This window comes from Palaemon carinicauda, chromosome 24 (genome assembly GCF_036898095.1).
Source record: "Palaemon carinicauda isolate YSFRI2023 chromosome 24, ASM3689809v2, whole genome shotgun sequence".
Lineage (NCBI taxonomy): Eukaryota > Metazoa > Arthropoda > Malacostraca > Decapoda > Palaemonidae > Palaemon > Palaemon carinicauda.
Genome location: NC_090748.1, coordinates 96,175,235 through 96,189,249, shown reverse-complemented (window position 1 = coordinate 96,189,249; position 14,015 = coordinate 96,175,235). Strand labels below are relative to the sequence as shown.

The window sequence follows — 14,015 nt, the reverse complement described above, 5'->3', positions numbered from 1 at the left end:
CGCGAAAAGAAAGTAAAGAGAAAATAAAAATTCCGTGTTACAAAATTGTGGGATTTTTATTCCTCTTTTCAATGATAGCTTTCTCTCTAAAATCGAACAATAAATAAGTGAGAAAAATGTACCTAAGTGTGAATAAGTATGTTTTTGAGTTATGAACTCCCAAAGATTTCAACAAATTTTCGCATCTTTTCTTAAGGGGATTAGTCAATCAACGATCATGGACTGACATTATATCTGTACAAACACGTTATACATACTCATGTATATATGCATACATACATATATATATATATATATATATATATATATATATATATATATATACTGTATATATGTATATATACTCTATATATGTATGTATATATATATAAACGAATGAATCGGGCAAAGGAAGCTAGGATGTGATTGGGGCCTGGGAACGATTACTTATAAAAACCAGAATTTTATGAGATTTCTTCTAGCTGTAAACATTATCACGCTTTTAGAATTACAAATGTTGAAGGCTACAGCATAATGTGATTTATAGAATTAGTACATAAGTATATAAATTTAGAGTATAGATGTAGTACTTCACTGAAAGATATGTATGTAAACAAGTAATTTCTGTGGGAAGAAAAATTTGGAACTATTCTCTTATTCAGTAGGCTTGCTAAACTAAATTTCTTTTTTATAAATTTTATGAAAATCATTAAAATCTTACTATAAGATATTTTTACAATCTCTTCATAATCCAGTGTATGGTTCATGATAAAACAATTCAGACCTTTTCCAAATATGATGACTTCGTGGCCAAATATTTGTATGCGTCCCTGTGATCATTGATTTACGAGGAGGTGCTTGTTCAAATTAGAAGCACGTTCGTTTGACCTAGTATTTTGTTTGTTGTTAGAACTAGTACTATACGATTAAAGATGCGTTTTTTTTATTAATTCATTGCACAAAAACTAGTTATTTGGTAATCATCGCCAATCGTCAGTAAGGGCTTTTTTAATGATCCCATTTCCCTGTTTTCAGACAACTTTTGCCAGAGGAGGGAAGGTCTCAGTACCCAAGGTGGAAGCACCAGGAAGAAGCTGAAACTCAATGAGCTGAGAGCCTTTGTGGAGACGAAGCTCCGATCCTGTTCAGAAAAGGCCCTTGAGAAGATAGGTCATGAAGATTCTAGGAGGTCATCGGTTTCGGATGATCAAGTAAGATGTCCTGTGTCCATTACGAATGTGTTTCAAGTCATCATCATCATCAGTTGTAGCTATTCCACTGCAGGACAAAGGCCTAAGACATGTCCCTCCCCTCACATCTGTTTATGGTATTTCTATGCCAATCTTATAGGCCTACCTGCAAATTTTCCTAGTTCTTCAATCCATCGTCTTCCCCCTTCTCCTGCTTCTTTTATAATCTCTAGGGACCCATTCTATTATTGTTAGTGTCTATCTATTATCTGTTATTTTTATTATATGCCCTGCCCTTGTCCATTTCTCTTTCTTACATGTTAGAATATCCTCTACTCTAGTTTGGTCTCGTATCCATGTTGCTCTTTTTCTGTCTCTTCGTATTATTCCCATCATTATTCTTTACGTTGCTCTTTGATTTGTAACTAGATTATGTTCTGAGGCTAAGTAAGGCTCCAGGTTTCTGATGCATAAGTTAATACTGGTTGGACCATCTGATTGAATACTTTTCTTTTTAGAGAAAGAGTCATTTTACGTTTCATAATTCAGGGAAAAACATACATATGAATATAAACAACGCTTTTTGAGTGGGGATACCTGAACGGGGTGAAAGAGTGCCTGTATTGCCATGATGAGCAAAGCTGTACTTGTCGGGGCCACCCATACTAGGTTGGTTTGCTGTGAGCGATCAGACCAAATTCTCCCACCATCTCCAATCTGCACTGGCAAGCATGCCGATGAAAATTGGCCAAACCCAAGACATGAATTAGGACAGTTTTGAGGCCATTGTCCTGCGATGGATTAGAAACGGCTGCATTTATCGTTGTTGTTGAATATAAACAAATGAATGACCGTGTTTACGTAATCTAAGGAGGGCCATCTTCTCGTCGCAGGACGGGGACAGAGGTGATTTTGGGGGCAGCTCCTGGGGTGTCGATGGTGAGCAGAGGTCACGACCCCACTCTGCCCTTGACCACTTGGCAGATGATCGTCCACCTCCTGTTATTCCGTCTCCAAGGATTCCTACCCAAGGACTGGTGAAAGGCAAGAGTATGCCTTCTCTGAGGTAAGATAGTTCTTAGCATGTAGGTGAAATGATCTCTTGAAGGGTCTTGCTTGATCTCCATCATGTTCTCTTTAGGAACATAATTATTAAAATAAAGTTTGATTGTCTACAGATATCTCTTTAAAGGGTATATGTTAACAAATCTTAAAGAAAAGAAGTTTGTTACTGACTATTAAAAACGTTCTTTATTTTTACATACATTTTTTGAAAAGGCTTATGTATAAAGAAACCTCTTGACAGAGAGGTTTATTTGCAGATAACGGAACTTTTTTGGTAGCTAACTTATGGAAAAAGTGTCTCTCTCCTGACAGATCTACAAAAAGACCATGTTTGTTGATAAATTTTAAGAACAGAACTTTTTTTCCAGCAGAGGGTTTTTAAAAGCTCTTCGTAAAGTTCTTTAATTGCAGGTAGATTTTAATCAATATTTTTTAATAGATCAAGAAACATAAACAAGCACCTAAAAGATGCAAAAAGTTTTTGGAGGATAAAGAATCTTTTTTTTTTTTCTTATGGAAGGGTAATAGACAGGTATGTGACACTAACAGTAACATTATTAGCTTTGGTAATTAATATAGTTATTACAATTGATATCCTATAGCAGTTATATCTTAATCATGGTTTAGAATACAATTATAATGCTCAACTTTAGCTCAGGGTCGCCACCTACAATATAAGTGTGAAGAAAAATTATATGCTATTATTAAGAAGTTATTTATTTTTGAATAAAAAATTAATCCAAGATTTTTTTCATATTTCTACATGATGATAGGGTCAATGGTCTAGTAAAGTGACATTTTAGTGTTAAACTGTTAAATGCAATTTAAGTGTAAAGTTGTATAGTAAGTTTAAGTGTTGAATTATTCTCTTTTATCTTAAGCATTCGAGTCATGTCTTCTTTATATATCTATATATATTATATGTGTAAGAATTCATATTGCCTTCGAAGGCTCCCCCTTTTTTTTATATTCCCTCTATGTTTTTATACAAACAGGCTTGATTGTGTTTTAACTGTATGTGTTGAAATATCGGACCGTTTCAGTGTTCTGGCAATGAATCTCATTGTGCCTCCTCTTTTCATTATTTCTTCCTCTCTTTGATGTGCGTCTCTAATTTCTCCCAACTTCTTTATGAATCTCTTTTTTTTATCATTCCTTCTCTCACTTCCATCTTCTTGTTCTCTCCCCCTTGGCGACCTTACAGCAGCCTAACTGACGAGCTGCCTAGCTTAGGGTAAGTGCCGACAGCCTCTCATTCTATGCATCTCCCTCGAAATAAAAATTAAAAAAATCAGTCACAATTCGAGCGAAGGTTTGAGTAGCATAAGCCTAGCAGGTACCCAAGGAAGGGCATCTCGTATTCTTTACAGTCTCGTTTTCTATAGCTTTTGAAGCGGTAACTGATTCATTACTTGGTTTCCCCCAAAAGACATATTTGCTGCCGTACTTGTTTTCAAATAATTTGGCTGGAGAAGAATTTACTTTGAAAGAGTTCTTTGACTTTAAACTAGGTTTATTATTATAACAATATTGATTTACATGAGGGAAATAATATGAAAATATTAAATTTTAGAAAAAAATGACGGGAAAATAATGTATCTAGCCAAAACTGACTTAAACTTAACTAGGCTTTATACCAATATTTACCATCACAATAATTGATATTAGTCTAGAGTTAAACATAGAGTTATGTCTGTATGGTGTATTGTAACGTGAAAGTATAGTTGTTACGACATATATATTTGTCTCAACTTTGGAATAAGATTGACTGTCAAGAAATCGAGTGTCCTCTTTGAGCATTAAAGCGAAGCTATTGAAACTGAACTCGAATTCAAAAGTATGTCTCTTTGAACTAGAATATTTTTTTTTTTTTTTGCAAAACCCTTTTATAGCGATCAAGAGAGAATAGTTTCTCTCTATAGATCTTATTTTGGCAATACCTTTAAAGAATTTTTTTTACAACAATTATTTTACCAAAATGTTATTGGCTTTTAGCGCAATTTTTTTAGATTGTTTTTTTAAACCATAGAAACGATTTTTTACCTTTTAATTTTTTAAAGTTTCCCTATGGAGACTTGCATATTAGTGCGTACACCATTTTTCTTTATCAATCATACTGACTGATAATCAATTAAAAAAACACTGAACATTCCATTTAAGACATTAAAAAGAACCCTGAATTACCTTTCTTTATAGTGATCTTTTTCTCTTTTCTATTTCTGTTTTTCTTTCCTTTATCAAATCCGCGTCGCTTACTCACGCTATCCTATAAATCTTATTTAAAAATTATATTTTCCATGACTATCTTTTTTCTTGAGAGTGCTTGAATGCATGTTTTTTTCTAAACGAGAAAATTGCATCTTGAAATATAACGCTTACGGTTGATGGCATGACGCTCCAGTCCCTATTTGCAATATTTTTCATTTTTTATTTTTTGTTAAAAGCTCTGGAATGAAGCAAATAAACGCTTTTTGATGCTAATTCGAAGATCGCTTGAGAACTTATGTTGGTGTTGTTTCTGCATGATTTCGTGAGCATCGTTGCAAGAAAATAAATTATACTTTTAAATAATTTGAACATGAATCAGAAAATATAGGAAAGTTCTTTTTTTTTTTTTTTTTTTGAGAACAATATGTCTGTCTAAATGAATTACGATTTAGAGAGTTTAGAAGAAATGCGAATATAATCATGTATTGTTGAATTTAATAAAAAACAATAATACATAGCGATGGTACAGCTCATAAGATCTGGGTTCAATAACCCTTTTCAACATAAGTCACATTCATCGGAATTTGAAAATTCATTATTCATGTATCATATTCTTATCAAAGTCGTTTGATTTCAATAAAGTTCATAAAAAAAAGCTAAATTGGAAGGACATTTGGATATCAGGATGACAGTAAATTAAAGACCCGAGATATTCTAACATAGATCACTTGGTATTAGAGCAGAGTTGAAAATTGCTCTTTGACCCTAGTTTGTAAAGAATACTGGGACATTACTGAGGGTTTGTAATGAAGCAAGATATGCCAGGTTAAAGTTATACTGCTGCAGAGGACTTAGGACTTTAAGAGCTTGTTTTAAAATCTCTAGAGGGCTTAAACTAATGTTAGGGTGAAACTTTCTTTTGGTGCCACCGTTTCAGTCTTTTAGTGTATAGGGTTGATGTTCTAATGAATGATAGATTGCTGGTCCATGCCAAACAAAAGAAATCCACATAAATCAATATCTTTGTTAATACCAGAAACCAGTGGAGCAACAGGACCTCTCGTCTGATTACAGTGAGAAGCTGCCTCTCAATTTCCCCACCAGCTTGAGTGTGGAAAAGTCTCTTCATGAAACTGTCCCTCAATTTCACCACCAAATTGAGAGTGGTAAAGTCCCTTCATGAAATTGTCGCTCAATTTCACCACCAATTTAAGAGTGGAAAAGTCCCTTCATGAAACTGTCCCTCGATTTCCCTACCAGCTTGAGAGTGGAAATTTCCCTTTATAAAGCTGAACCTCAATTTCACCACCAATTTAAGAGTGGAAAATTCCCTTCATGAAACTGTCCCTCAATTTCACCACCAGGTTGAGAGTGGAAAAGTCCCTTCATGAAGGCGACCCTCAATTTAACCACCAGCTTGAGAGTGGAAAAGTCCCTTCATGAAACTGTCCCTCAATTTCACCACCAGCTTGATTGGGATAAAGCCCCTTCACGAAGCTGACCCTCAATTTCACCACCAGCTCGAGTGTGAAAAAGCCCCTTCATGAAACTGTCCCTCAATTTCACCACCAAATTGAGAGAAGAACAGTCCCTTCATGAAACCGTCCCTCAATTTCACCACCAGATTGAGAGTGGGAAAGTCCCTTCATAAAGCTGACCCTTAATTTCACCACCAGCTTGAGAGTGGAAATGTCCCTTCATGAAGCTGACCCTCAATTTCACCACAAGCTTGAGTGTGGAAAAACGCCTTCATGAAGTTGACCCTCAATTTCACCACCAGCTTGAGAGTGGAAAAGTCCCTTCATGAAGCTGACCCTCAATTTCACCACCAGCTTGAGAGTGGAAAAGCCCCTTCATGAAGCTGACCCTCAATTTCACCACCAGCTTGAGAGTGGAAAAGCCCCTTCATGAAGCTGACCCTCAATTTCACCACCAGCTTGAGAGTGGAAAATTCCCTTATTAAAGCTGATCCTAATTTTCACCACCAGCTTGAGAGTGGAAAAGTCCCTTATTAAAGCTGATCCTAATTTTCACCACCAGCTTGAGAGTGGAAAAGTCCCTTATTAAAGCTGATCCTAATTTTCACCACCAGCTTGAGAGTGGAAAAGTCCCTTCATGAAGCTGACTCCCAATTTCACCACCAGCTTGAGAGTGGAAAAATCCCTTCAAGAAACTGTCCCTCAATTTCACCACCAGCTTTAGTGTGGAAAAGTTCCATCATGTCGTAAAGTATTGGTAAAGGTTTATGATAGCAGTCACCCACTTCATCAGGAAGAATACTTAACGATGTAGGGAGATGCTTGACAGCCAAAGATAAATGCTCAGTTACATCAGACTAACTTGATGGAGAGTCCACATACTGTAGCACTTATAATACATCTCGTTGGAAATGGACCGCATTTGTCAAATTCCACTTATATGATAATTTCGTTAGCTAGACAGATTTCCTGTCAAGAACAAAAAAATACACAAGAAATATGATGATTGGATCACATGATAACTTGGGAAGGTATTCATCTTCACTTACAAGTATTGAAGAAAGTTTTTCAAAAGCATTGTTTGATGAGGAGATATTCCTAAGTAAACTGAATCAAAATAGATTAATGATTAATTATAAACCCACTGCACAAGAAGCATAAATAACTGGCCAGTCTTTTATATAAATTTGTCTATGTATATAAGAATTGGGAGTCCTTTATCAACATATGTATTAGATATACAATAACTATCCTTTAGAATCAACTTAGAAATCCTCAAAATTATGGAGCTTTTTGTCAGTAGTTTTCTGATGTTTATAACAGCAGGTCTAAAGGACTAACCTCCTTCTTGTCCAGTTCCATGGTCTCTGTTGTGATGTAGAAATATATTTCAGTTTTCAACTAATGGCACTATGTTGGAACATTGGGTATATAACTTAGAAAATGAGCAGCCTCTTGATCACAGCGTCTTGGACCAAAACCCTCTATTAGGGCCTCTTATAAATTACAGGTTGTACTGAAGCCATCTACCAGCGTTAAGTGTCATCAAAGATATGTGGACAGGGTGAATCTGAAGTCTAAAGATCGTTACCCAAGATCTCGTGAGTCATTGTGTCTTTGGGTGTAATGTTGACTAAAATCTGGTTTTTATGGAAAATTGGGGCTTCTTACGGTCTGGAGGTAAAGTCCTTCAACTGGTGAGCTAGATGTACAGCAATCTGTCCTTATTCAGTTCGATTTCTAGAACCTGATTCATGTCCAGGACAAGAGGTTTTCGCTATTTTAGCTATTTCTGTAGGGGAGCTTCAACATCTGAAATCGTTTGAAAAGGCACTGCAAGGAATACATTTTGATCTAATTATATAGGACATCAGTAACAAGTATAGGAAGCCTGATGACATCATGGATGACAAAAAAATCGTTCTTACAGTCATTTCATGAAGAGTTTTGATAAACATGAAAGCATTTGGACAATACATTAGGCTCGCTTCACACGAGGGGTTTGATGCCGAATGCTTTTGTTCATGCGGATAAAAAAATCAGTGATCAATAAGGTCCTTCACACATTGCCTGCCCATAAATTCTTCTGAGCAGTAGTGATTTACTAGCTGCATGCGCTACCAACCCGCGTGGTTCCCTGTAGGGCTTATATATGAAGCCGCTCGGGGAAAAATCCGGTCGTGTGAAGACATGCCACCTAACGAGCGAAGATTTTCCCGTGAGGAAAAAATCCTCTCCTTTTCAACCTAGCCTTATACCATCATTTGATTCTACGTTGCCATCACCCAGATAACAATGAATTTAGGCGGGGAACGTAACATAAAGAAAAATTAGAGCATCGTGTAGATTAATTCAATCATTTGAAAGAAACAGATGCTGGACTGAACGTCATTTTTTTGTTTCAGGTCATATATATTCACATGCTCAATAAACGCACAAATTTTTCAATCTTCATAGGCTCGCATGTTTGTGGACACATATGAATGTAGGTGTTTTGCAAAATCTATCAAATTCTTACATTAAATAACTTCTAAACTTAATATGGACCCAATGCCCTTTAAGATGCTACTAGTGGGTATTGTAAATGATAAGAAATATTTGCACTGTATAATTTTTTTACACTTTACCATACATACTGTATATATATAGGTATATGTAAATTCATATGTATATATATATATATATATATATATATATATGTATATATATATACATATATATGTATATATATATACATATATATGTATATGTAGGTTATATAAAGCATATGTATATATATGTTTATACTATACTCGTGTATATATATATATATATATATATATATATATATATATATATATATATGAATATATGTATACATACATATATATATATATATGTATATATAAATATATGTATATATATGTATATATACAGTATATTCATATACATATATATAATATGTCAACATAAGTTGCATGATGATATGATGATATTCGTTCCATGTCCAACACATGCACCTATTCACCTTTTCCTGGCAAATTGCATGACATTGATCTGAATTGAAGAAGGAGCAAAGCTCAAAAGAGATTTCAAATGGGTTTTGTAAAGTTCATATGCTCCTCCTTATCTAGCAATGGAAAGCTACCAAAATAATTCATCCTATGGAGAACAATGTGACATTCTATTGAGAAATATTATGGGTAAATTGTGAGTTTATTTCTTCGTTTGATCTAACATGAAGAGCTTGATTTCGTATGGAATAAAACATGGTATTCAACTTGCCATTATCTGGCTGGTTAATTTACTTGGAATTTGAGATATGCTTTGCATGCAAAAAATATTTCCCCCCTTATTTTCAAATGTTATCTTGCTGTTAAATAAATTTAAGGTAAATAGTGACCTTAGAAATTTAAGGTAAATAGTGATTTTAAGATGTGCAAAGGCAGTAATGTAGATTTTCGATCTGAGGTAAGCTAAATAATTCTTCAACTATTAATTGACCTCTGGTAGATTTTAAAGAATTTTAACTTAAATTACCTTTAACTCTAAACACGTTCTGGTGTGCTTTTAAACTCAATGTATAATTATTGCTTTACCCTTAATTATTTCATAGAATAAATGTCTTTGATAAATCATATGTTAATGGTGAACTAATTTAAAAGAAAAAATTTTGTTAAAAAGATATTTCAAGGTCAACTGTATTGGGGAAAGCAAAGTTAGTACCTTAATGCAATTTAAAAAAGTCTTTCGAGATATGATTATAATGTAAATTAATACATGTGGGAAAAAGTCAGTTATGAAATAAAAACATATATTTTATGAATGTTTGTGAGTAAACCACAATTCGATTAGGTGATGATTTACTAATGAAAGCATTATAGTAGAATCAAAGTTGGGTGTTAGAAAGTGCCGTGGTCTAGAAATTTTCTTACACTTAGTTTTTTTTTCTTTTGAATTCCTCTGACAGATTGTTATCCATTATTATGAATGGATATCTACTTCCTTGACTGAGAACTTTTAAGTCGATAGTAAAGTCCATCTCTTAGTAAAAAAAAAAAAAAAAAAAAAAAATCAGTATAATGATATTTCCTTGGGAAGGCAATTCTAATATAACTGGGTTTGTTGATGGGTTCAAACGTAAAAAAATTACAGTTAAAACTCGTTGATTCCTAAATAATAAACTGTTTATTATGAGGATGTTCTTTAAATAGGTTCCATTTTTTAATGCCCTTGCATTTATGTGGGATATTCTATAGTCTCTATTTTAATTTCTCTTTTAAATAGTTAAAGATGTATGAGTCACAAGTGGACAATATATTATTATGTGATGTTTTTATTCGAAGGATATCTACATATTCGGTATATTATTGAAGGCAATGCAAAATGACTCCATTATGCTCATGGGAGGGATGTTGAAATCCTCAATAATTGTAATTGTTAGAAAATGATAGATCTAGCATTAGTTACTATCAGTGGAATCTTCATAGGAACACCATTATAAAGCTCGATGGATTTGAAACACGCGAGAGTTTTATGGTGGCAGCGTTTCATTTATCATTCTTGAAATAATGATGCCGCTCTCATTCTAAAACCTGATCACTGTGGTATAAGGAATGGCGTACAATAAAGCTTTTTTTTTTTTAAAAGGTAGGCGTTGTAATATACTAACTCTCTTTAGAAGTATAACTAACAGAGTAGTATGATGAAAGTGCATTCTTAAGAGCTATCTAAGGATAAGTGTTTTGATGGGTGCGTGGATCTTAACGCTTGATTGTTGCCGTACACGACAGGTGACAGAATTTTCACCCAACTTCAGGTACGTGGGTGAAGGTTATCCAGATCGCCATTACCCTCAAATCCCTGGAACGACTCACCCAATCATCACCGTCACCCAACACACTCCCTCCCCCAGTGAACAAGGATGGCGGGACCAGGTATTTATGGTATTACAATATGGATTCTGTATTGTTGTGGTATTGTATTAGAAGTCTAGTCTAGCATTATTGTGTGGTATCTTCTCCCCTCAAATTCCCATTTTCTATACAGTGGTACCTCTACATACGAATTTAATCCGTTCCACAACCGACTTCGGATGTAGAAAATGTTCGGATGTAGAAACGAATTTTCCCATAAGAATACATTGAAATAGGATTAATCCGTGGTTGAGCCCAAAAACCTATGATAACTCCTTAATAAATTACTAAACATAATTACACATGACAATATGCACTCTAAATTAGATAATAGACATGTAAAAAAGAATAATTATCAAGAAATAATAAATAAGAAACGGGTCTTTAGCGTCACTTTACCTTAGCAAGTCCAGCGCAGGTGTTGGTCTTGCTACGCAGAGAGGAGACGGACGGGCGGCGAGGAGGTAGAGAGGTTGACTACGATAAACGTACACTACCGTAACTTATTCTAACTTACACTAAGTGAACTTTAACCTAACTTAGCTTATTTATTCTTTTTATTTTTATATTTTATATTTTTTTTACATTTTATTTTTTCTTTTTGATGATTAATTTTAATCACTTTCACTATATACTTAAAATTGATTGAATTTTTTTCTCTTCAATCTTTGCCGTGTTCTTTTTTTCACTTTCTTTCGCTTCACTCTTTGCCGTTTTCTTTGAACCACTTCTTTCCTCTTCATCACGAGTTCGCTTCGTAGTTTTTTTAAAGAAGCTATCGATAGAAAGTTGCTTGGTACAGCTTTTCAGAATGTTTCGAAAATAAATTAGGAAAACATCATCAAACTGCGCAACTACACGACAAACCTGCAATTTCTTTGGATGGTATTTGTCGATGAAGTCGACCACGTCTTGATATTTTCCTAGCACCTCTTTTATTTGCGCCGAACCTAACACATGCTCTACCTCCTCGATCCCTTCCTTGTCATCACTCATGTGCTCAGACATAGCATGGAGTTCCTTGAGCTCCTCTGTAGTAAGTTCGTCGTGATGTTCTTTTGTAAGATCACTCACATGGATGCCACGCTCATGCTTTTCAATAATTCCTTGCTTTACTTCTAAAGAAAGCATTTCCTTATTACTTTTCTCACCACTACCACTACCACTTGCGAAACTAAGCCTTTTAGGACCAATGATTTACGTAAAATACCGTAAAAGGATGAACGTAAAAAATCCCGATTAAAACACAGTTAATAGCAGAACGCACAGGGCACAACCACACGAAGCCGACGAGAACAGAGGAATGACCCAAGCCACGCTAATTGAGGGTCCCTCCGAGGTAAAAATGCTGCCTTCTATCGGCGGAAATAAAAAATACATCCGGCGCTATGAGTACCATCTACGTGCACGGGTATTGTTTACTTCGGGTGTCGAAAACAAATTCGGGTGTAGAGTAGGAACGTGTTCGAATTGTACTTCGCGTGTCGAAAAATTCGGATACAACCGGTACGACGAAAATTGCTTACTTCGTGTGTCGAAATAAAATTCGGGTGTAGAGTCGAAAATTCGGATGTAGATACGTTCGTGTGTAGAGGTTCCACTGTATTCTCATGTTCTATATTCCCATTTTGTATTATCTTATTTTCTATATTCCTATTTTCAATATTTTCATTTTTGTATTCCCATTTTCTATTTTCATATTTTCTATAATCTCATGTTCTATCTTCCCCTTTTCTATATTATCATTTTCTATGTTCCCATTTTCTATTTTCCTATTTTCTATATTCCTATTTTCTATATTCTCATGTTCTATATTCCCATTTTCCATATCCTCATGTTATATATTCCCATTTTCTATTTTCCTATTTTCTATATTTCTATTTTCTATATTCTCATTTTCTACATTCTCCTTTTCTGTATTCCAATTGTCTAAATTCTTATTTCCTATATGCTAATTATCTATATTCCCATGTTTTGTATTCTAATTTTCTATATTTCCATTTTCTATGCAACTAATTGTTGTCAGGGTTTTTTATTGCATTGTTCGGCTTTTCTAGAATTTTGAATTAGGTTTGTCTTGTGTTGTTTCCATATTTAAGAATTTTTATTTAATCTCATATTTTGAGGCAAATTTTCACTAGAAGTACAATGTCTTGCTTTGTTTTATGTTGCTAGAGGTCTAGCTTAGAATTGTATTGCAATTTTTAAATCTGCAATAATTCTATTTTAATAAGTGACTGTCTTACTTTGAAACTAGAAGTAGAATCCAGCATTATCTTTATTCCTCCCATCTTGCAAGATCACTTAATTCATTCATAACAAAGTTGAGTTCAGCATTATCTTCGCTTTCAATGAATTCCATTTTTCAAAGATTGTCAATATGCAGTGACCGATTTTTTCAAAGATTGTCATTATGTAGTGACCCCACCCTTTTTTTTATAGATTGTCATTGTGCAGAGGTAAAGTTCTCAAAGATTGTCATTGTGCAGTGACCCCTCTTTTTTTAAAGGTTGTCATTGTGCAGTGACCCCTCTTTTTTTAAAGGTTGTCATTGTGTTGTGACCCAGTCTCTAAGTTTGCCATTGTGCAGTTACCAATTTTTTTTCGCAGATTATCATTGTGCAGTGACCGATTTTTTTTTTTCAATGATTGTCATTTTGTATTGACCCATTTTTTTTTTTCAAAGATTGTCATTGTACAGTGACCCATTGTTTCAAAGATTGTTTGTGTGCAGTGACCAATTTTTTCAAAGATTGTCATTGTTCATTGACCCATTTTTTTAAAGATTGCCAATGTGCAGTGACCCATTTTATCAAATATTGTTATTGTGCAGTGACCCAGTTTTCAAAGATTGCCAATGTGCAGTGACCCAGTTTTCAAAGATTGTCAATGTGCAGTGACCCAGTTTTCAAAGATTATCATTGTGCAGTGCCCTATTTTTCCAAAATTGTTATTTTGTAGTAACCCACTTTTTTCCAAAATTGTCATTTTGCAGTAACCCATTTTTTTCCAAAATTGTCATTGTGGAGTGAACCATTCTTCAGTAAAACAGAGGAAGGACTGCGTAAACCTACTGTGCTGTTGGTATTCATGATAAAATCCGATGCTATGGACAACCTAAAAGTTTTATCCACGCTCTGTCCAAGGAAAGTAAGAATTTGAAGGCCGGATGGAAACGAGAGGGTTCCAACTTTAAACGA

The 14,015-nt window shown here is 34.5% G+C and overlaps 1 protein-coding gene across 1 annotated transcript in view; it reads left to right on the top strand.

The window, feature by feature from the left end:
• The window catches only part of unc80 (unc80, NALCN channel complex subunit), a 198,815-nt gene that overhangs the window by 77,825 nt on the left and 106,975 nt on the right, over positions 1-14,015 (top strand). Inside the window, 4 exon segments of the mRNA XM_068348348.1 lie at positions 1,015-1,190; positions 2,063-2,235; positions 3,439-3,468; positions 10,719-10,845. Coding sequence (XP_068204449.1) covers positions 1,015-1,190; positions 2,063-2,235; positions 3,439-3,468; positions 10,719-10,845 — 506 coding nt within the window.